Source organism: Copadichromis virginalis, linkage group LG20 (genome assembly GCF_057382275.1).
Source record: "Copadichromis virginalis isolate Kocher_CV1m ecotype Utaka linkage group LG20, C_Virginalis_male_GT1.1, whole genome shotgun sequence".
Lineage (NCBI taxonomy): Eukaryota > Metazoa > Chordata > Actinopteri > Cichliformes > Cichlidae > Copadichromis > Copadichromis virginalis.
The window spans coordinates 29150314-29171943 of NC_140637.1; the positions used below are offsets into that span (position 1 = coordinate 29150314).

The following is a 21630-nucleotide window of genomic DNA, read 5'->3' on the forward strand; positions in this document are numbered from 1 at the left end:
GCTAATCTAATGGTTCTCAAATGTTTTCTGGCATGTCCCACTTTGGAAGCTGAAAAAAAGTTCATCCCACACGCCACAATTTTTATTGATTGCAATGAACAAAGGATCCATGTTTTATTACATTTTACTTAAATAAAAGTGCAAATCAGCACAGACTCACCTTAGTTTCACTTTATAGATTTTACCTGGCTGTTTATGATGGCTGCCCAACAGTTTGAGAACAACTGCATGAATCCAAGCATGGTAATATTGCCATTTTTGGCAAGTTGCTATGTGCCTGTGAAGGTTCGCAGTCATCCAGGTCGTCGTAGTCTAAGGAGCTTGGAAAGAAAAGTATCTGGACTTCTTTAAGTTTTCTTGAAGATGTTTCACTTCTTATCTGAGAAGCTTCTTCAGTTCTAAGCGCAATTGGTGGAGAATCCTCGATTTTAAGCCTTATGGGAGTGTCCACAAGAGGGTCATGGACCCCCTATTGATCTTCTACCTAACCATGAGCCAAGGTGTGAAAACGAGTGTAGTTCACAATCAGCCAAGGTTTCAGGTGAACCCATTGTGATGAGGTCAAAAGGCCCAGGATGTTAGTGGGTGTTGAGGTTTCTTGGAAGGGATCTCAAAACTGGATTATAGATGGCAAACAGTTGGTGCCTCAGTTCAAAGATGGTCATTCACAGTGGACATAGATGGCTTCTTTCACTCCTCTTTCAAACCGTCTGTCTTCTCTGTCCAAAATGTGAACATTCGCATCCTCAAAAGAGTGACCTTTATCCTTTAGATGCAGATGGACCGCTGAGTCTTGTCCCTTGGAGGCGGCTCTTCTATGTTGTGCCGTGCAGATGATGAATCATTTTACAAATACCAAAACAAACACTATAACATATGGAGAGCCTTATCTTACCATTGGCTTACCCACACGGTGGGTAATGAAGAGAGAACACAGTGTGCTCAGAGTCTCAATATATTAGCTTCTGACAGCACAAAGCTGAGAAAGGTAGGACGCCAGCTGAAGCCTTTGTTTGTCTACTTTTTTTTCTAATGTTGTATTTCATTTTTACTTTACAGCGAGTGCTTTGTCTATAAATCAGGGAGTTTGCAACCAGGGATGTAAGGTCCATTGGAAACAAATGTGGTGAACTTGGCATTTTGATTTAGTAATTACCATTTCAGTGTGGTGGAACCTACAATTATGTGTTTCACGGTGTTGTGAATTCGTTATCTTTGTAATTTTGCGGGCTTTTTTCATTTTTGAACAAAACATCAGGTTTAGATAAGACATCACCGAGAAGGCGTGCCTATAGTACCAACCAGATATCAGACTACAACCCAGCAAAGAAGGTCTACACTCCCAGTGACTCCAGCTCTGTGGTGGTGAAGAATCCACTGAGGAGAGCCAAAGTCCAGGAGCTGATAGGCCAGATGAGCCCTGAATATGATGCACAGTGGAGGAATGACTACCAGGTGAGCTTTAACAGTAACAGCTTCCTTTTTAGTTTGCGTTTTAACTGATTTAACGGCTGAAACATGAGCACAAAAATAAACCACTATCAGCTGTACAGGCAGGAGACTTTGATGATGATGGAGTTGTCATGATGTCATTGTATAGAAATTGATATTTATATTCAGACCCTGCTGACAATTAAACCGAGTCTTGTCTGGACTGAAGTATAATCAAGGACGCACTAATGCGCTCTCTTCAGTAATGAAGGGCAAAATTTATGAATTGCAATTAAGTCCGACTATTACTCGGGGAGCGTGTCAGTATAACTAAGCAGAATTCACTGGACTGTAAAGAAATTATCTTCTCTTGTGAATCCAGTTGAGGATTCAATATATTCTTGCTTGATTAACTGAGTAAATATAGCACATTTCAATTTTCTGCACAAATTAAAAGACTAATATAAAAGATTTGGAATCCTCGGGCTTTTTACACTAATCAAAAACTCAATGCTGCGATGGCCATTCTTCCTTTGTTACGCTGACATTTTCTAAACTAGAAAATTGTCAGTTGCCCTGTTGCAATACAACGCATGGTTTGCAGAGTCCTTATGTAATTATTCACTTGAAAGCCCCCTGAAACCTGAGCCTGAGTGAGCACACAGAAATGACCAGAATTACAATTAGTAGGCGAGGTTGCAAACCTTATTAGACCTGTGATAGGACCAGGGTCTTTCGAATTAAAACTCCTTCTATTGTTTTCAGCCGCAGCTGGCAAGTCTGGGTACCACATCTACCAGGGGGCGTTCTGCCAGCTGTCACAAGCCGCTCCTTCAACAGGAGCTCTTTCTGCAGCAGGAAGCCGACTCTGAGCATCATTTTCATCCCCAGCCACAGGACGATCCTCCGCCCAGCGGCGGCAACGTGACGCCTGTGTCTCGCAATGCTGCCAGGGAAGATGGATCCAGATCTTCCACAGACAGCCCATCTCTTGGGAGCATTGGAGACACAGGTGAGAGGGAAAGTAGAATTGTTTTGCATTAGTAGAAATCTCTAAAAGAAAGTAAACATTTTGAAGCTGGCCTGATTTTTATAGTGTAGCAGCTAATGGGTTGAATGCGGAGTGCATCGTTTTAGAGGGGCTTAATTACAAATGCACTGTAGCAGTAAATTAACAGAGTTAGAGAGCTAGAGGAGAACATAACCTCCATCTGTACAAATATATGACTTACAGTGAGAAATTGGCTAGGGCAGAACGGTGGTTAGCACTGTTGCTCCACTGCAAGAAGGTCCTGGGTTTGAATCTAGAGCTGGAGTTAGATAAATATTGGCTAAACTGGCTGTAGATGTGAATGTGAGTATGTATGGTTGTCTTTTTCTGTGTTGACCATGTTAAAAAAACATATTTATTTTTAAAAACATGTTTAAAAGGGGATGTTCATATTCAGAGGGAACCCATGCCACCTTAAAATGATGGACCTGTCCATAGTTTACTTGGACTGTGGTACACATGTAGGGCCAGCACAGAGCTCCAGTGCTGCATCAACAACAGTTTAAGCCATAAAAAACACAAAACAAACAAAGGACAAATCTATAAAATGTCTTTATTAAGTAATTAACAAATATGTAAGAGGTCAGTGTGTCACCGCTTCCCCAATAAAGCCACCAAATGCTGAAATGCATGAGACCTATGTTCTGTAAGAGCCTGGGTTGGCACCAGAGCTGGATGGGCGATCGACTTTGATAGAGGCACATTTGATTCAGCTCACTTTGCTGTTTCATTAAAAAAGAGAAACGTGAACACAATTTAAAAAGATGCATGTCTTAAGAAGCATAGTATAAAAACAAGAGACGTTTTATGATGAGACAGAAGTAGATTAATGAACTCATCACATACGAGGTCACTGACTGTGAGCACAGAATATACTCAGAATATTAAGATTTGTTTTGCAATTTTCAGGTCAAATCATGCTGTAAAGCCAGCTGCACAAGCTGATGAATAACCTCTTTTTAGTTCCAAAGAGACACATGAGGGCTACTTCCCAAACTCTTGACTTACATAGGCCCATCCACTCCAAAAAACTCCAGTGTTCTTGTTAGTTAGTGACCACAATTGGAGCACATGTACTAAGCTGCTATTACCCAAACAATTGACTTGAGCTTGAGCTGCAATACCTAATTAGACATGAGAGTGTTTTAACTTTTTCATTATCAAAACTGTACTTGTAGTTGCAAAAGTATGTCAGTAGAATTCAACCGAATTCAAAAAGTGACCTTTTTTGGATAGGCTTGGATCCCAAAAGTCCATAATGTTGATGTTGGCAAGAGTGCATTTAAAAAGCTTGTGTGTGCACATGAAAGAGAGAGGGATAAACATATATGAAATGTGCTACAAAAGCTGAGATGCTGAGATGTGACATGTTTGCAGCTTGGATTGTTAAGGGCAGTGTCAACACAGGCCAGCAGGGAGTCAGGAGAATAGCATGCTCAAGCATGGCATGAGGTAAACATGATCGTAAATCGAAGCTCTGACACTCAATTCACGGGAAGAGCAGGAAATGTTTTTCAATGTCTGGGGACAAAGCACAAAATTATCTAGGAGATGAATGATAAACAGAAGAGGTAGAGTTTTAGAAAACAGTTATTAAAGTAGAAAATCAAGCAGACAGAAGAGCTTTGGAAACAGGAAATAAATTAATTCAGCACAAATTCAGTTCCATACGAGCAGCAGCAGGTAATAAGCTTAAGAGAAATAAGAGGTCCTCGCACGGTGGGATTGATAAATCCACATCAAATCTTGCTCCTGCGATGTTTCAGATGGTTATGGACACCAGTTGTGCCGAGCAGAAACCCCACAGGATACCCACGCTGCACATCTGGATGCTGCCAACCAGCACAAAGGTGACTGCAAGGCTGTGGTGTCTGGACTGCTGTGCGGAAAACCAATGAAGTGGGAGGTTGTGTTTGATATCGAGCCCTTTCTGAATGGCCGTGAACGTGAGGAAAAGGTTCACGAGGAGCTGTGGAACGAGACCTTCCACCACCTGGCCGGCCGCTCCATCATCAACGACTTTGAGCACATGGCCGATAAGGAGTGTGAGATTGAACACGGTGAGCTCTATGGGGATTCCAGTGTTTAGAAGGAGACGGGGGTAAATTTTAAGATTAAAAGACTTTGCAGCAGTAGGCCTCCTGCTAATTCAGATTTGATATTTGGCTGTCTGTCGTCTGGTTTTGGCATTTTAGATATAAAACTTTTCACGAATAGTTTGACATTTTGTCTTTCTCACTTTCTCACCAAAAGCTTTTAGAGAGGACTAACATCACTGTCGTGTCTATCCATTAGATACAGTGTTAGGTGGTATGAGGTCCTTTAGAGATCCTGTTATGGGATTTTTTTCCCTTTGCATGGAGCCAAGTGAGCTGTTTCTTCCTCTTTCCAAAGCAGTGTAAATTTTCTGATTTACTTCCTTACCCGAAAGTAAATAAGTATATGTCATTTATAATTTACTAATGTTTGGAATGATTTTATTTGATGTTATATAGTATTATATATAATGCTCATTGTGTTTCACAGGGTCTGGCAGGAAGTACCAGTTATACGGTATTCACACCAGCAAAGCCTGCAATATACTGAGCAAATACACAGCGTTTGTTCCCATTGACCTGGACACAAATGAGTATTTGCAGACATGTATTGAATACTTAAACCCTGGTAAGTAACACAAATTAGGTGTGACAAGGTTCCCTTAAAAAATGTTCAATCAGCTGCTTATTTTTTTAGAAGACTGCTGCTGTGCCTGACACAGCAATCTAAAGTGTGATATTTTTAGAAATGCCTTTTCTTTTCTTTTGCAGAGCATTTAGAAGAAAATATCAATGTCATTCTAACATCTCGCTGTCAAATATGAAGCATGAGATGAAAAAAAGGAAACTTCCTATGGCATTTATAGTCATTTTTTCTAAAACATCAGTCTGAAAGAGTATCTAGCCTTGATATGGGTATTTCAGGCACAGCTCATTGACATAGCCGCATTAACATCACACACTGGTTTCAGTATCCACATTTTGAGGATTAAGCATTAGTATTTTGGCTACTATCATATTTCTTTTGGAGCCAGACGCCTGTACAATCCACAGAGACCAAAAACATTTTGTGTACCAAGCTGTAAATGCTGTAAATATACTCAGAATAACAGTTTAACATGTAAGTCTTGGAGCCAGCTTTAAGTGACACCTGAGGTACTTTAGTTTTTAGCACGTCTATGGTGGCTTCATTTTTTTCAGCTCCTGTGGTTGCCCCTTGTTTGAACCTTTCGCTTGTGAAAAGCAGTCAGTCAGAAGAAACCTGTCTTAAAGGAATCTTTGCCTTTTAAAGGAAGACGTGCTAACACGACATGTTTCAGACAGTCAGTGACCTGGAGAGCTGCAGTAAAGCTCACTATTGGGTTAACTGGGATTAACTTGAAGTGTGAATTATGCAAAGCTGCTCCAGGAGAGTCCAGAGCTGGAATTCAGCATGATAGGCTACCAAGAGCCCAGAAGCGATTTGGCAAATAGAGATCATTAACTATAAATTAAAGTAAGTGGCATGTAGCAGAAACAGACAAACAAACAAGACAAACTTGTGATTTAAAGTGGGTGGATACAAAATAACCAGGTAGCCTCAACCAGTCAAGCCTCTACCAATGGGAGTAACAGATATCTTTAGTAAACATAGGATGGCATGTAAAAGGGGCTGCTTGCACAACCAGAGTGACGGAAAAGAGAGTGAGTAAATTTGTGGCAAAAGATTTTGTGGGCAGCAATCTACTAAAATAATTCAAATAATAAAAACAATCACTACTTCCTCCAGTTGAACATGGTAAATTTTACTCTTATTAAACAAAACCACCATGAGTGAGTGGGGCAATGTACACCATATTATTTTAAACTTCTTACCTAATTATATATACTTTTTTTCTTAAAATATCTGCATGCATCTATTATACTGATACTGGTTCCTTTCCTTTTCCTGTAAAATGCACTAATGTAATTTATAATTTACTATTTTCATTCATGTTTATGCAGAAAGGGATCATTTATACTCTATAAATACAGGATAGAAACCCCCAAGAATTCTGCAACAATGGATTTTGTTAGCCATGACTGACTGCAAGACATCGCAATGTAATAATTCAAAGTTGAAAATTACAGTAAAATCAAAGCCTATAATGTTGAAAAACATATTGTTGCCACACCACATTACCAGCATGTCCAAAAAACCTCCCCAAAATCTGTGAAGCAGGTTTAAAAAAATAATGGTAGAGAACATTTTCATGATTAAATTTCATGTCTAGAGTTTAAGTCCCTCTTCTGGTTACTTAAAGGTTAAAATGTGTCTATGCAGCTTAAATTATCCCATGTTTATAATAAAGTGCAGATTTCTTTCTGTCTGAATTACACATCAGATGCCCACAGCAGGCTTAAAAAATGTCTCACGATCAAAAATTTGTTTTCAGGTGATGGTCTGAAGAGGAACTCACACCCCAGCTCTCGCTCAGGGAGCAGAAAGAACAGAGGTTACTCCATCGGGCTTGGCCGCTCTCAGTCTGGCGGCATGTCGGAGGAAGTCGAAGATGTCCTGCTGCACAACAGTAGGCTGCATTTTTTATTCTTGGCTCACATTTCAGTCCTAGGGAAGGCACTTTCATTTCAATAGCCAGCTAGAGATAAAGTAGAAAGAAATGAGACATGAAGAGGTCTTTTATTCTGATGCAAGCATGGAGTATATGATCAAAGGAAGCAGTTACAGGAGCATTATTCAATGAGGAAAGAATAAGAATCATATTTATTAACTGAAATCTTGGTTTATTCAACAAGGGAAAGGTTTCAATCTTGCTTCACCAGCTCTGGGAGCTGTGAGATGTTGAGCTCGAAAAGCCGAGTGCTACTTTACATTAAAAATAATCCAGCTTCAGCAAAGGGTCACAACATTTTAAACTGATTTTTCAGTGGTGGCATAGCAACAGCGGGAGCTAAGACGAGCACGCCACTCGAACATCTGCTAGGCACTGCCGGTCAAAAAAAGAACGTGCACAGATACAGATGAGTTGCATCAGCATTATTAGACAGATACCACCCTTTTTCCACAAAAGAATGACCTCTTAGGTTTGGAATGATAAGAAATAAAACTGAGCACAGCTGACAGTTAAAATCTTTTTCATCATCGTCTCAGGTGGAGAAGACGGCGTCTCTCCGTGCAGCACCCCCTCCTCCGCCGGCTGGGAGAAGTGTAGCTTTGCGGAGGGTAAGTGTTACACATCAAACGGTCAGTGAGTTTGCTGTGCCCCCTCAATTTTCCCTCCACGAAGACCTTTGACATGCACTGTCTGGCACTTTGTTGTCGTTTTCTCTGCGGCACGGCCGCACTGGTCCAAATGAGAAACATGAGATTATTGACATTTTTAGTCCCTGTGCTTGTCAGTGACGACAGAAGTCGACAGAATTTGGTGGCTTGTATTGACAAATGCCATCTGGATCTTTTTTGGAAAAAAATAAAGAAACAAACAAGAAGAGTTTCACCTGGAGAGGAGAGGCAGCTATGTCTTCTGCTGTCACTTATATATCAGTGGGTGTTTTTCAGGCATTTATTATTTCACACTTAGGAGGGAAAACTAAATAAGGTGAAAAAAATGCACTCCCTCACTTCTCTCTTTTCCCTTGGCTAACTCTGCCTCTCTTTGTGTCTTGCTGTCTCCAAGTCTCCCAGAGGAGTCCCTCTGTGACCTCCGACCAATCACAGAAATCGGTGGAAAGCCTTTTTTCTGCCAGGTGGGTGATTGGAGGCTTGCTGGCTGAATTAATGTGCTGAGGCTGTGCTACCACTACATTAGGAACTAAATGGGTATTACAATTCGACTACTTCACAGGGCAGAAAATATTCTTAACATCATCTTTATCCATTCCTGTCAGCTGATTTTGGCTTTTAGCGTAAGCTGTATTGAGGTTAATGTATCAGTTGAATGCAGGGTATCATTAGCTGTGACCCTGAACTGAGTTACAATTTCTTCTCCTCAACACAAAGAGTCCACAGCCATGCTTGCAGCTCTGCCAGGATGTGTTTAGAGCTGAGACACCTAGGTTATACAATGTGCTGATGCCTGCGCAGAGTGAAACACTGTTCAAATGAATGAAAGAAAGAGGCCAGATGGCATAACTGTAAAAAATATACAATATTTTCAGCTGGTCTCTAATGGAAAATCTCCATAGCACTGGATGAAAATTGACTGATTGAAATAGCTGAGTGAAGTCTGACTTTTGCTCACCTCATCACAAGTGGCCAATCATGTTAGTTAGAAAAAATTTTAAGAAAAATGTGTTTGGCTGGAGGAGGAAAGATTTGGAGGTTTGCATAAGGGGGTTACTTCTGGGAGAGTATACCACTCTTGCAGGTAGAACATATGTGCTGAATGATGTGTAGAAAGTATTCTCTGAATCAACTCAAATTGTGACCTGATTTTGGTGTTAAATAACAGGTTAAAAGAGAAAGTTACTTAGATACAACCATACTTAATGGACAATGGAGATTTGTTAAAACGAGCAGTCAAGTTCAACATCTAAATATAACAGATTTAGCCATACGGGCAAATTTTTGTCTGCAGTGGCTTGCAGGTTAACATTATTCATTACTAGTGAAGAAAAACCAAAAGTACAAAAGGATCTGTGCGCCGATAAGAGACAAAATCATGTAAATGTTGAGACATTTTGCAAAGAAAATAATTTGAGATTATGTATATAAGTCAGATAAAGCCACTGCTACATCACTCACAGAATCTAAGCTGAGCATGTTGGTCTCACCAATATTACTGTAGTTAGATCAAATGTTGAAGCTGATGGGTGAACATGATATACTGCATTCTCAAATGAAATAACTCTGAAATCATAAGGTAGCCGTGCCCTAAGGCATACCCTGCATTTTTGTCTCTTTTTTGACCTCACATGGGTACAGTGGGTTATATGTGTTTTTATAAAATACAATATAAATGTTATACAGTTTGTTACATAAATATTTGGACATTTTGTGTAATCTTGCATCTCTACGTCCCCACAGTGGAAATTTAATGAAGAAGTGCTTGAACTTTAAGCTTATTTCAAGGGTTTAACAAAAGTATTGCATGAACGATTTATAAATTACAGTCACATAGACTCAAAAGTAACTGGACAAACTAATATAATTTTAAATATAAGAATTGTTTGTAATACTTGAATGAAAATAATTTGCAATCAGTAGACTGCATAATGTCTAAGACCATGAAAATGGGTCTCTTTGCCTTTGGTTTTGTATTTAATAACTAATAGTTTAATAAGAGATGGTGTCTTTGAGTGCAAACAGGTGGATATACAATTTCTCTGCTTAGAGAAGCTCCTTGATTGCTTTTGCAGTAGGTTTTGGGTCACTTTCCACTTGCACTGTGAAGCGCTGTCTGATCACTTATACAGCATTAGGCTAAATTGGAACAAGGTATATTGCTGTGCTATTTTTTCCAAGTATTAAAACCTTAAATGATGTTAGTTTGCCTAATTATTTTTGAGCCTTTATGCATCAAAAATGTAATTTGTAAATAGTGGTTTACAAAACCTTTGTAAAACCCAAAGGTGAGAGTGTGCAGCATTTGATTTCAAATCCACAATGATGGAGTACAGAGAGAAAATTAGAAATTACAGAAACACTTTCACCAAGACTTTAAACTAGTGATTGAGACCATAAACTCACGAGGACAGTGTTTACAGAGCTCATAAAAAAGTGAGCCGTGTTGTTATTTTCTCATAGATTTCTATACAGTTGTACTACTTCAGGAGTTGCCCCCTAATGGTCATATAAAGGAATGCAGATATAAGGCAATTCTTCACTGATTTGACTTTTTATACCTTGAGGGTAGTTCCCCTTAAAATGTATGTGGTCTGTGCAGTTTCATATCAATCCAATAAACAGTCATTGGAGATATTTCTGCATAGACGAAGACATTTTCCATCCCTAGAAATGGAGATGCCCAGAGGCTAAAAAAACCTCATTACCATTCTTTTCCTTCACAATCAGTGGATTACACCTAATGGTGGTTTGTGTTTCACATACTTTACACTGTAATTTACTTCTGCACCCCCCTCTCCTCTTTAAGGCTGGCCCTCAGCAGGACTCGTCTGCTAACTCGAGCTGCCAAAGGATTCATGTGTCGATCTCACAGCAAGTCTGGTGATTCAATTGGAGAGAGCGACAACGAGAACAAAGACTACATTCCTCTGGTGGGCTGCAGATCTTTACATGTGAATGTTTTTTTAACGTACACTAACTCGAGCTGACAGAGACTGTGAATCTGTCAGAGGCTGTTTAGACAGAGCGAACAATGAGTTCGCTCGTTTATGCTGCTTTGAAGAGCCCTGAGGCGTAAGGTGCACAGCATGTAAGCATGCTGTATTGTAGATTTAAATGTAGCGTGTCTGTAGTCTGACATTATATACACTCAGAATAAAAGAGACTTAAATGAAATTTCTTTCTGTGTTGCAAAAGAAATGGGTATGATTGATGGATTAATAGGGTGCTTATAATATGAGCATTTAATATTATAAGACCATGACCCTCACTTCCACTAACCAAGACCTTAAAGGGAGCTCTAATTGTTCAGCACATGGCACATTGTCCGTATATTGTTTGGCACTTCCCAGATTCAGTGGAATAAAGTATGTGTCAGAAATGAATAGCTGTAGAATAAAAGATATCAGAATACTTTATTGATCCCTGGGGGAAAAAAGATATGTAGAATAGCTGACCATGAAATGATTTCCTCTTCTTGTAACAGCGAGGAATCCTTGGTCAGAGCATCTCACAACAAGCTGTTGATTGGAGCAGAAAAAACCCCACATTGCAGAAGAACATCATGAATATGAATCAGCTGTGGACTTGCTCCCTTAGTCCTTATTTTCTATTGATACGCATAAAGACAAACACACAGTCTGCCAACTGAAACTGATTTTAGATGCTCTCCAAATACATGCTGCCCTCTGCTTCACTGCTGAAGGATTAAAGACTGCAGTAACTAAACAAATTAAATAATTTTCTGTACAGGTGTTGTTGCAGTTGGCTTGTGGTGCATTTCCCCTGGACGCAGCTCTGTGCGATGCCATTAATGTGCCCATGGACAAGCTAAAGTGGACGTCCCCCTTCACCAGTCACCGCACCAGCCTGGGCCACTTGTCTCACTCCAGCAGCCGCCGCGCTGAGAGTGCTGATGACGGATGCAGATCACCGTTTGAGCAAGAAACATATCAGCAGCCTGCAGATCACACCGCAGGCATTCACAGCCTGTCTCATCTGTCCAGGAGCACCTGGACGGATGCTGGTCCCTCCTCGTTAGCCAGCCCATCTGCCGCTGCCAATCCCCCGCTCTCCACACTCTCCCGGGTGGATAGTGCACAGAGCTCTGGGTCAGGGGGCTTGGAAACACCATCGCCTGTAGAAAGCATGGTGTGGGCTACAGCGGTGGCCCTTGCCTGGCTGGAGCATAGCTCTGCCAACTATTTTATAGAATGGGAACTGGTAGCCGCCAAGGCCAGCATGTGGCTGAGTGAGCAGGACATCCCAGAGGGCCGAGATTTAGCATCAGTGAAGGCTGCTGCCAATCAGCTCTTCATCATCCTCAGACACTGGGATGAAAACCTGCAACTGAACATGCTCTGTTACAACCCTAACAGCGTCTGAGGCCTGTCAGTCCAAGACTGCAAGTACTCAAACCCTAACGATACTATGCTAACTGAGGCCATGCTATTCTCTGATCAGCAGTTTGTCCTCTGGAGTCTGATTTTGCGTTGCAGTTGTGAACAATGTGTGTTTTCTTCTGTTTGTGTGCTGTTCCTCCAAACATATCACAGGCTCTTCAGAGGAACTACAGTGTGTGCAAGCTGTTACCTCGCTGGTGCCATATGCTGTATCTGGATCACTATTAGCAATGGAACTATCCGAGTTATGCCACTGATTTGAGTTTGAAAGAGAAGAATGCCAGTGTTAAATTTGTAGCATGCCATCAACCATCATCATCTGAGAAAAGCTATTACTGTCATCACATTGATGTAACAAGGAGAATGCTGCAAAACTATGGTAAGATCAACTGTTCCACTAATTAGTACACGCCATTTTTACAACAGTACAACCTTTTCTGAATTGTTTGGATTGTGCTGAGGTGAAACAAATGTTGAAAATAATAATCTGGTTACTTGCCCTCAGTACTGGCACTCTTTTCTAATGCTCGGTGCCATTACATTGTTAGTACTATTTGCCATTTTTGCAGTTTAATTGTAGCAGAGAAAGAAAAATATGCAAAAAGCTAGAGAAAATATGACATAGGTTAACAATTTGTTTGAAAAAAAATATGTGGTATATGTGGGGAAATGTGTGTATCTCTCTAGCATGTGATTTACTGTCTATATTTCATACAGTTTTTATTTTCCCGTACCTGATTATAACTGTTTTAGAGTATAAGATTTATTATTTCTTTTACTTAAAAACAAAAACACAGATGTGGAGCTGGATGCACCAGCGGTTTGCAGGTTCAGAATTATCCTCATAAGCTGAAGGTTTGCTAAGTAATAAGGAAATTTACACTAATTTAACTCTAATTCACACAGAGATCTTCCCTGTAATTTACCAGGTTTAACTGCTGTAAGCTGACATAAGCATTGTTATTAATCTGCTAGAATAAAAAAGTGATTACGCTTTAAGAGGTTTTTCTAAATGAAGCTTCTCAAAAAATAGCACGAAACCTACAGAAATAATTCGGCTTTTAGCACTAAGGACCACACTTGACTTAAAATATATCAAAAGCATTATATAGACAAAAGCATTGGGCCATGCCTCTTAAACTTTGAATTCAGGTGCCTTTTAAAATGGCTCATTCTAAAGAACCCACTGAATTCAAGCATGGTACTGTAACAGGATGTCATATCTGCAATAAGTCAGTTTGTGAAATTTCTTCCCTTCTTGCTGATTCCGAATCAGCTGTAAGTGGTATTATTGCAAAGTGGATGTGATTAAGAGCCACAGCAGCTCATACAAAGTGGCAGACCATGTAAAGATGCAGAGTGGGATGGCTGAGTGCTGAAGTGCATAGTGCATAAAGTGGCAAACACGGTGCTGACTTAATACCTGTAGAGATCCAAACCTCCACTGGCATCAGCACAAACCCTGTGTGCTGAGAGCTTCAAGGCATGGATTCAATGACCAAGGAGCTCCTGTAGGAGGGGATTTGTATTTCTGCATTAATAAATCAGTGCTGTACATGCATCATAACTGCGAGCTGTTCTGTAAACCTACGCTGTAACCTTTGCCATAACCTGACATGCTGCTCCCTGGAAATGTAACTACACGCCCCGTTGATGTAGCCCTCCCCTGTTGTAATTGGTCCGTTCAGGGAATCCTCCCCTGAGTTTCTGGTGACCTTGCTGTGGTTTTTGAATGAATCAATGGAGGCATGTGCATACAACCACGAATGTGGACGTTGGGCTCTACAAGGATTCACTGCAAAAGTCTAAATCAGTCTAAATCAGCCGTAATGTGTAGTTGGCCCAGTTATTTTGTCCATGTTGAGTTTTTATGCACTACATAAAGATGTAGGAAATACAATAGTAATTGCTAGTAGTATGGTATAACAGGCAATAAAGGAAGCTAAAAGTTATTCTGTGATACTGGCTGGAGCACACCTGTCTGTAAACATAGCCGTCATCTTTATCTCAGTGTTATAGCTCTTAATTTTCATTATTGGGTCTTGCACAGTTGCAAACTGAAAAACTCGGACCATAAAAAGAGAGACAGACAGATAGAAACAGCCAAATTACTAGAAATTAGTTGCACATCCTGCTGACATCATAATCACATATAAACATATCTATATATATGCACAATTAAATTCAATACTTTTCTTTCCCCAGAAAGAGCTTTACTTTATAAGTTATGTTATTTGAATACAGATTTTTTATTTCAAAGAACAACTCACATTTGAAAACACTGTTTTAATATGAAATCACTCCCAAAACTATAATACAAATTCTGGAGAGATCCCACTGTGGACTACAGGTGGATGCTGGGGTGTTGTAGAGTTGAAACCAGTAGACATCAATGCAGGGTTAGATGGTAAGTTCTGCATCTTAAATGGGCTGCCAATTTGGGAGTATGTGTTTGGTATATGATGGGAGAGCGAGGCATGTTATGTGTGCACGATGCAATCCTTAATGAGTTTTCAGGATTTAGTTGACTTAAATATTTTTTTATTGGAAACTATTTATTTGCACATTATAAAGCAAAATCAAAAACGGTTAAACCCACTTGTAATGATCTATAATTTAATTATCACTTATGTTGGACCTTGGATTTGCAAACAGCTGGTGCTGCCTACTCCCCAATAATATGTACAGTGACCAAAAGTCCTGCTCCTGAAATCAAAGATGAATGGCCCCTGCTAATTATCACTGTCAAAGCTTCTTTACCTCAAGTGCCTAAACAAGGTTTAAATCAGCTGAAAATGTAAAACCTGTTCATTGCAGTAACAATTGGTTCATTTAAAAATATATACACAGTCGATACCCTTCTTTCTGCCTTTTTTATTCTTCCTTTTCAGTCCATTTGAGCATGTTTCAGTATTAATTTTCTATTTTTTCCCCCTCGTTGCAGTGTTGCTTTACTCAGGTATTCCTTTTTCCACTCAGGCTGAGTTGCATACGTCCGTCTGCATGAGCACAGGTGTTTATGTTATGGTGTTTGATGATTCAATTGCCACATTGGAGGCAGTAGTGCAGTATTTCCCTCTCTGAACTGAGAAATACAATGTAGATGTCATATAGTAATATTTTTGTCCTGTAATTGCAGTATTTAGTGCAGCTGTAATTGAAATAAGTATTTTTTATGTACCGAGTCAGGTGTATGGTGCAGTATCTTTCAACTTGCTGTTCGTGCCTTTATAAATGATTGTTAACTGTTTGAGGCTGCTGAAAGCTTTTGCTGTGTCTTTATAATTGTGAATGCTCTGACCAGCTCTGAAGGTGCATGTAATAAAGTAAGTCTACAACCAAAGAGCTGGGGCTCAAGTCATTATTGTTCCTCTGCTACCATGAAGGCAGACCTCATGGACTAATACTGTGACCCTTGTCTTTTTAAGGATCTCCTGCTATGCTGATAATTCCAGGTTTACCCATCGGTTTGTCTCACTAATCTTCCTCCAAAATGAAGGAAGCACAAATGTCAATTACCAGTGGAGATGTCCATTTTGCATATACTTTATGGTGACTGGACAGTAAGTGCTGTGGGGCAAACAAACATGAACAATTTTTATGTTGATATATTGGCCAGTAATGGCTTTAGAGAAATGTCATCAAATCAAATCATATCATGTAAGTACACCACAGAGAGCACTCGATGAGCTGAGGGAAGCCACTGATTTCCTGGGCTTCCTACCTGCAGGAAATTCTATATTAATAGACATACGATTATTGCCAATATTATAAAAATGTAACCTGTAGTCAAGTACCACAATAAAGCTCTACAGAACATCTTCAGTCACATTGGTCTCACAGCCCTGTCTGACTGTGGCCTGCTGTTTATTTCAGTACATCAGAAAATTACTTGGAAACATGACACCACGGTGGCCATAAACCAGCTGTGAAATGGAGAGATTTTATTAGCGAAAAAGGATACGTGTTGCACAATGTGAAGAATTAAACTGGGAAAAAAGTAACTCTGTATGTACCTCTAAACCTATCAGTATAATGATCACCCAGCCACAAGTAAGAGCCCCACAGAGGTGCTCTTCAAAAGGAAAATCAGAAGGAAGCTCCCAGAAATATTACCGTCACAAAAAGATTTGGAGACAAGACACAAAAATCCTTAAAAAAAAAAATCAATGGTCTACACAGGCAACAACACAGGGCAAAAATACCACCTACGACCCTACAACTAAAACACAAGGTTTTACACCTTATACATATGACCAGGATGCTACACCTGATTAGATTTTGTGAATGGAAACAAACCTAGAAGCTAGAAACCTTTCTGGTCATGCACTATTAGAGGTCACTTATTTAGAATGATGGTCCATGATGGTACTTTTATGTGTTCATCAGTTTTGACAAGGTCTCCAACACCACTGGATGAAATGCATGATGGATGGATCAACAGAAAGACCAGATGCATTTCTCAGGTCCCGTGTCAGGTCTTTGCTGTATTTCCACCTGATAGCTCTCTTGTTGCAAACATCCTATTTGATGCCTGTCAAAATGTGTCATTTTTGACACTTTTTTGTATATTCAGCTAAAGAAATTTGGACAAATTATGTGCAGGCTGCTAGTAACAAAGATACAATTTATTTAATTGGTTGTTTGCTAAATTGCTTGTTATGTGTAGAAACAATGCTGCTTCATCCCTTCAAATTACAAAAAAGGCTTTTTATGCACACTTGACAGGAGAAAAATGAGAACGTTTGGAGAAAGGGAGCAAAGTTGTTGGACTTCATGGTAAGTTTGGACAACATGCTTCTATAACTTGGTTCCAGCTGATAGTTGCACTCATCCTGCTGGTTGCTAGGGGCTAACGTTTGTATGAGTAATGATACATTCACAGCAACTGGAAAATGAAATTTTGCTCTTGCTTTGACTATAAATGCACTCTGTAAACTTACGTTTGGAGAGCAGTCTATTAAAAACTCTTTGGGCTTCACAACATTTTCCCATCACTGAACTGAAGTCAAGGTGACCTGAGCTACACTGGTTGTATTCCTTCCCCCGAGTGACACGGTACAAGTCTCATTAACAACAAAAAGCAGCCATAATGTGGGTCCTTGAAATCAAAGAGGGTGATAGTAATTAGGATGACAAGGCACCATTTACACCATCCACACTATTACAAGGTAAAACAAGCCTGGCGTGAGAGGCAGAGGGCGCATGAACGAGAAATGGGGGAAGAGAGGGCCAGCGAACGGAGCACCGGGTAAGAAAAATGAAAGCTCATTACTGCTGCGCTAATAACCGTCTTCACCCCTGTTTGAGAGATCAAACAAGACTCAAAGAGTTCCTGACATTGTGGAGTGCTTTGAAGAGCATGCACACAAAAACCCGTATTTAGATCACGATATTTTCTCAGGTGTGTTGTGATATTACGCAGCACGCCTTGATTCCAACAACAGACACGCACACACATTAAAATCACCTTAGAAAAGTTTGGACTGTGTCCTGTGTGTTGGTCCTGTTGCTAAGCTACTGACTATAATGCATGTGAAAATGTGTTGTTTGAACTAATCTTCTGTTATTTCATTTACAGTCCTATATATAGATTAGAATGTAGCATGACATGAGTGAGAACAGTGGTGGGTTTTACAAACATAACGCTGATGGGAGCCAAAGATTCATTTAGATTCAGGCTGGAAAGCATCATTTAGCTCGACATGCACATCCATCTTCATGTTTTTTCCCCCGCAGGTCCATTTACTCAACATCTTCAGTGACAATTATTCTGTTACATTCCAGCTACTTAAACTCGTCTGGCTTTAGAAAGGAGGCTTATGTCTGATTTAATCCAGGCCACTATATCACAGCAGTTTAAACTGGACATAAATAGCATACAGAGCAAACATAAGTAATTGCAGTGTTGGGCTGACTGCTGGCCTAGAGGCAGGTCGTGGGGCACAAGAAATGACTAGTGTCTCAGCTTTGGGGTGCAGAACTTAAGATCGCGATTAGCAGTTGCTGTGCTACGTTTTCATTGCATAGCAACTGTTAGTAAGTGTCTATCTTTTTCTCAGTAATTTATGTTTATTAACCTCAATGTAACAGTCAATCCAGGACTAAACTTTGAGCCACAGTAGAGTCGCGCTGTTGATAAATTATTTAATATTTATTTAATGGATTATTTATTGTTAAGATGACCACATGAGGAAACTAAATGTTTATGTATACACACATTGGCCACTTTATTAAGTACACCTGTTTGCTAATGCAAATATCTAATTGGCCTATCACGGTCAAGATGACCTACCGAAATTCAAACCAAGCATCAGAATGGAAAAAAAGGGATTTAAGTGACACTGAATATTTCATGGTTCTTAGTGCCAGATTGCCTTGTCTAAGTATTTCAGACACCGCTGATCTACTACAACCATCTCAAGGGTTTACAGAGAATGAGTCAAAGAAAATGAGCAGTAGTTCTATTTGTGAAAATGCCTTGTTGATGTCAGAAGTCAGAGGAGATTATCCAGACTGCTTTGAGGTGGTAGGAAGTATATGGGAACAGTAACTCATGTCGAACATTAAAGGAGATGGGTTGCAGCAGCAGGAGACCACACCGAGTGACATTCCTATCAGCTGGCAGGAAACTGAGGTTACAGTTCACACTGACTCACATTCACACTCACAAAAATCAGACAAAATAAGATTGAAAAATGATGCTTGTTCTAATGAGTCTCCATTTCTGCTGGCACATTAAGAATTTGGTGTAAAAACATGAAAGCATGGATCCATCCCGCCTTATATGAATGGTTCAGGCTGCTGGAAGTGGTGCAATAATTATCACTTTGCAAGTGAAGAACAAATATTTTCTTTGAATGAAACTTTCTCAACTCCTCTGCTAGAACAGTATATTAATGACAAAGGTGGATTTTGATTTCATAGCCCTGAAATCCTCATATTTTCATGTCCCATTTTTTGTCCCAATAACTGATGTCAGATGTTTTTCCAGCTGCTATTCTGTGTGGTAGTGATCCCTGAATTTCAGCAGGAATGCACTGATTGGCACATTTCTTTTGGAAGCACATTTCTTGCGAGATGGGCACGTACTCTGTCATTTCATGTCATATTCTGCTATGCGCATGATTGAAAAATAACTGCTGAAAAACTTTCCCACCCACTTCGTCCATTCTCAGTCTTTATTGAAACTGCTTTTGCCATTCTTTGGGGTGGTTTCTGCTATTTTCTGCGAAACTCTCCTTTCAAAGTCGGGAAAAATGGGTTACAGGTTAGCCTCCACTTAGGCAATGATGACAGCCTTCCCTGCTTTTCTTCACAGCCATTAGATACAAACCAGACTTTAGAAAAATGTCTTTCTTGCAGTCTTGACTCTCGAAAACTAGATTCAATCAAAATCTGGGACAATGTCTGAATGTGTGCAGAATAAGAGACAGAAATGCTGCGTTCCCAGCGATTTGATGTAACCTCGACCCTTCATGAAAATGATCAACAAAAAGTGGTGCGGATCATTTCAGTGTTTATTACAAGTACATTAATAGTTTCACAAGTTGAACAAATCTGCTTCTTGTCGAAGTGTTGCCTTGAATGAAAATACATTTTTAAAAAAAGCTCTTGAAAATCAAGTTGATGCACTATATTGTTTGATCAAAGTGTGTCTGTGGTTCACTATGGTGCAGTTTGCATTAGTAATGCACATCCTTGCACCGCCAGCCTCTAGGCATGATTGTCATTAATTATTTAATACATTTAGGGAAGGGATGGATGGAGAGAACTTTACTTTGGTCAGAGAAACACTAAACAAGGATGAAGAAAAAACGTACATGGGATCATCTCTCTAGCAGGAAAAAGAACCCCCAAAATAATAAGCTGTATGTTCCCTTTTCTTAAAAATTGCAACCTTTCTACTGAAATGTTATTTCTCATCAGTGGTGAAAAACACACATTTTGTAGCCCGTTTCTGAGGGTTGTAGTTTCAGTATGGTAAATATTTGTTTGTTGCTGACAAAGAACAGCACAGAGGCTCTGAACATGGCAGCACAAGAACAGCCCCTCAGCAGATCCATAGAGGAAGGCATCAACCCCAACCACAGGTCCCAAGACTGTGCTAAGGTGCCCCAGAGACTGTCCAGCACATGTAAGATGCAGTTGGGGCAATCTACACCGAGTCACAACCAAAAGTCTGGGATAGTGGTAAGTAAATGGCAACTTCTAATCCATATTTGGCAACATTTGTTCCACATATGGATCAGAAATTTCCAAGCTGTTATGGGAGATGGTACCAAAAATGGCTGAGAGCAAAAGATCCTTTGGGACTTAAAATTACAAACAGACAAGCAGCTGGTGGCCAATCAATCAGAAACAGTGGTGACTGAAGATTTCCAGTTCGCTGGACGTGGAGTCCCAGTTAACTGGAGCAGAAGTGGAAGGTAAAGCACAAAGGGGTCACAAATCACGCCAGGAACTAAAATTCAACAAGAATCCAGGAACATCAAAATTTGGGTGCGTCAGTAATAATATGAGCAATACAAAACATAATATAAAGCCTCCGTTCACTAGAAAAGTACTTATACTTTAAATAACTTCAAGTTTATTGAGCTAATAATGCTAAAATGCATGAATATTTACGTAAAACTATAAATACAAGACTTTCCTTTTATTGGAAAAAAGTGTTTTTGCATTGTGCTTCTTATACAGTACTGCCTGTGAAACATACAGCAGTCCCAGTACTGTAGTTTCAGCTTGATATAAAAAAGGAAGAAATAGGAAGCATAATACAAATGACAGAAATCAGAATAACATCGCAGGCAGAAATGATTAGTAAATCTCTCTCATTTGAGGTGCAGAAACCGTGAAGGTTTTGATTAACCTTGTTTTTATTGCAATGTACCAGCCATTTACTGAGAATATTTGATTCTTTTGACGTAGTAGCACTCAAATACTTGAACTGAACTGTGTGTCACCATGCCTGGAGGCTAACCGCATCCTAAAAGAAAAAGAAATCAATCCACTGCCTTCCCAGTTAATAACACTTCTCAGGAAAAAAAGGAGCTCTAAAGCAATTCAAGGTTTCCTCTCTCTAATAAGGCACTAGCAGAGAAAAATGCCATTTCCACTTATTATAAAGAATAAGATAAGTTTTATGAAGTACAAATGTGATACTCAGAAGTCTAGGGTGTAATTTGTCTGATTATTTATACAGTCTGAGAAAAACATATCAGACATGTTATTTGAATCAGGGCCAGCTGGCGCCTGAGCAGGAAAACGCGATCTTTTAAATGGCAAATTTCATTTATAAAATCTACTCTTGGCTGCTCCCTTCTTCACATGAGGCCACACCAGCAGGCAGCTCCACATATTTGATTAGGCAGATGCTTACACTGGATGCCCTTCCTGACACAAGGCGTTTGTGACTTCTCAAAGGATCAAACCAGAGAGCTTTGGTTA

The 21630-nt window shown here is 39.8% G+C and overlaps 1 protein-coding gene across 2 annotated transcripts in view; it reads left to right on the top strand.

The window, feature by feature from the left end:
- The window catches only part of vwa5b1 (von Willebrand factor A domain containing 5B1), a 32894-nt gene extending 17368 nt beyond the window's left edge, over positions 1–15526 (top strand). The window contains exons 14-23 of one of the 2 annotated variants that reach the window (XR_014917121.1): positions 1259–1455; positions 2197–2443; positions 4249–4542; positions 5009–5146; positions 6933–7067; positions 7649–7720; positions 8175–8244; positions 10590–10713; positions 11534–12562; positions 15128–15526. Coding sequence is in view for 1 of the 2 variants with exons in the window: in XM_085443516.1 (XP_085299642.1) it covers positions 1259–1455; positions 2197–2443; positions 4249–4542; positions 5009–5146; positions 6933–7067; positions 7649–7720; positions 8175–8244; positions 10590–10713; positions 11534–12166 (1910 nt within the window). In the remaining variant the exon portion in view is untranslated. Of the gene's footprint in view, positions 1–1258; positions 1456–2196; positions 2444–4248; positions 4543–5008; positions 5147–6932; positions 7068–7648; positions 7721–8174; positions 8245–10589; positions 10714–11533 lie in introns of both variants that reach the window. The other variant, XM_085443516.1, reaches the window with a different exon arrangement.
- Positions 15527–21630: the final 6104 nt, after the last annotated feature.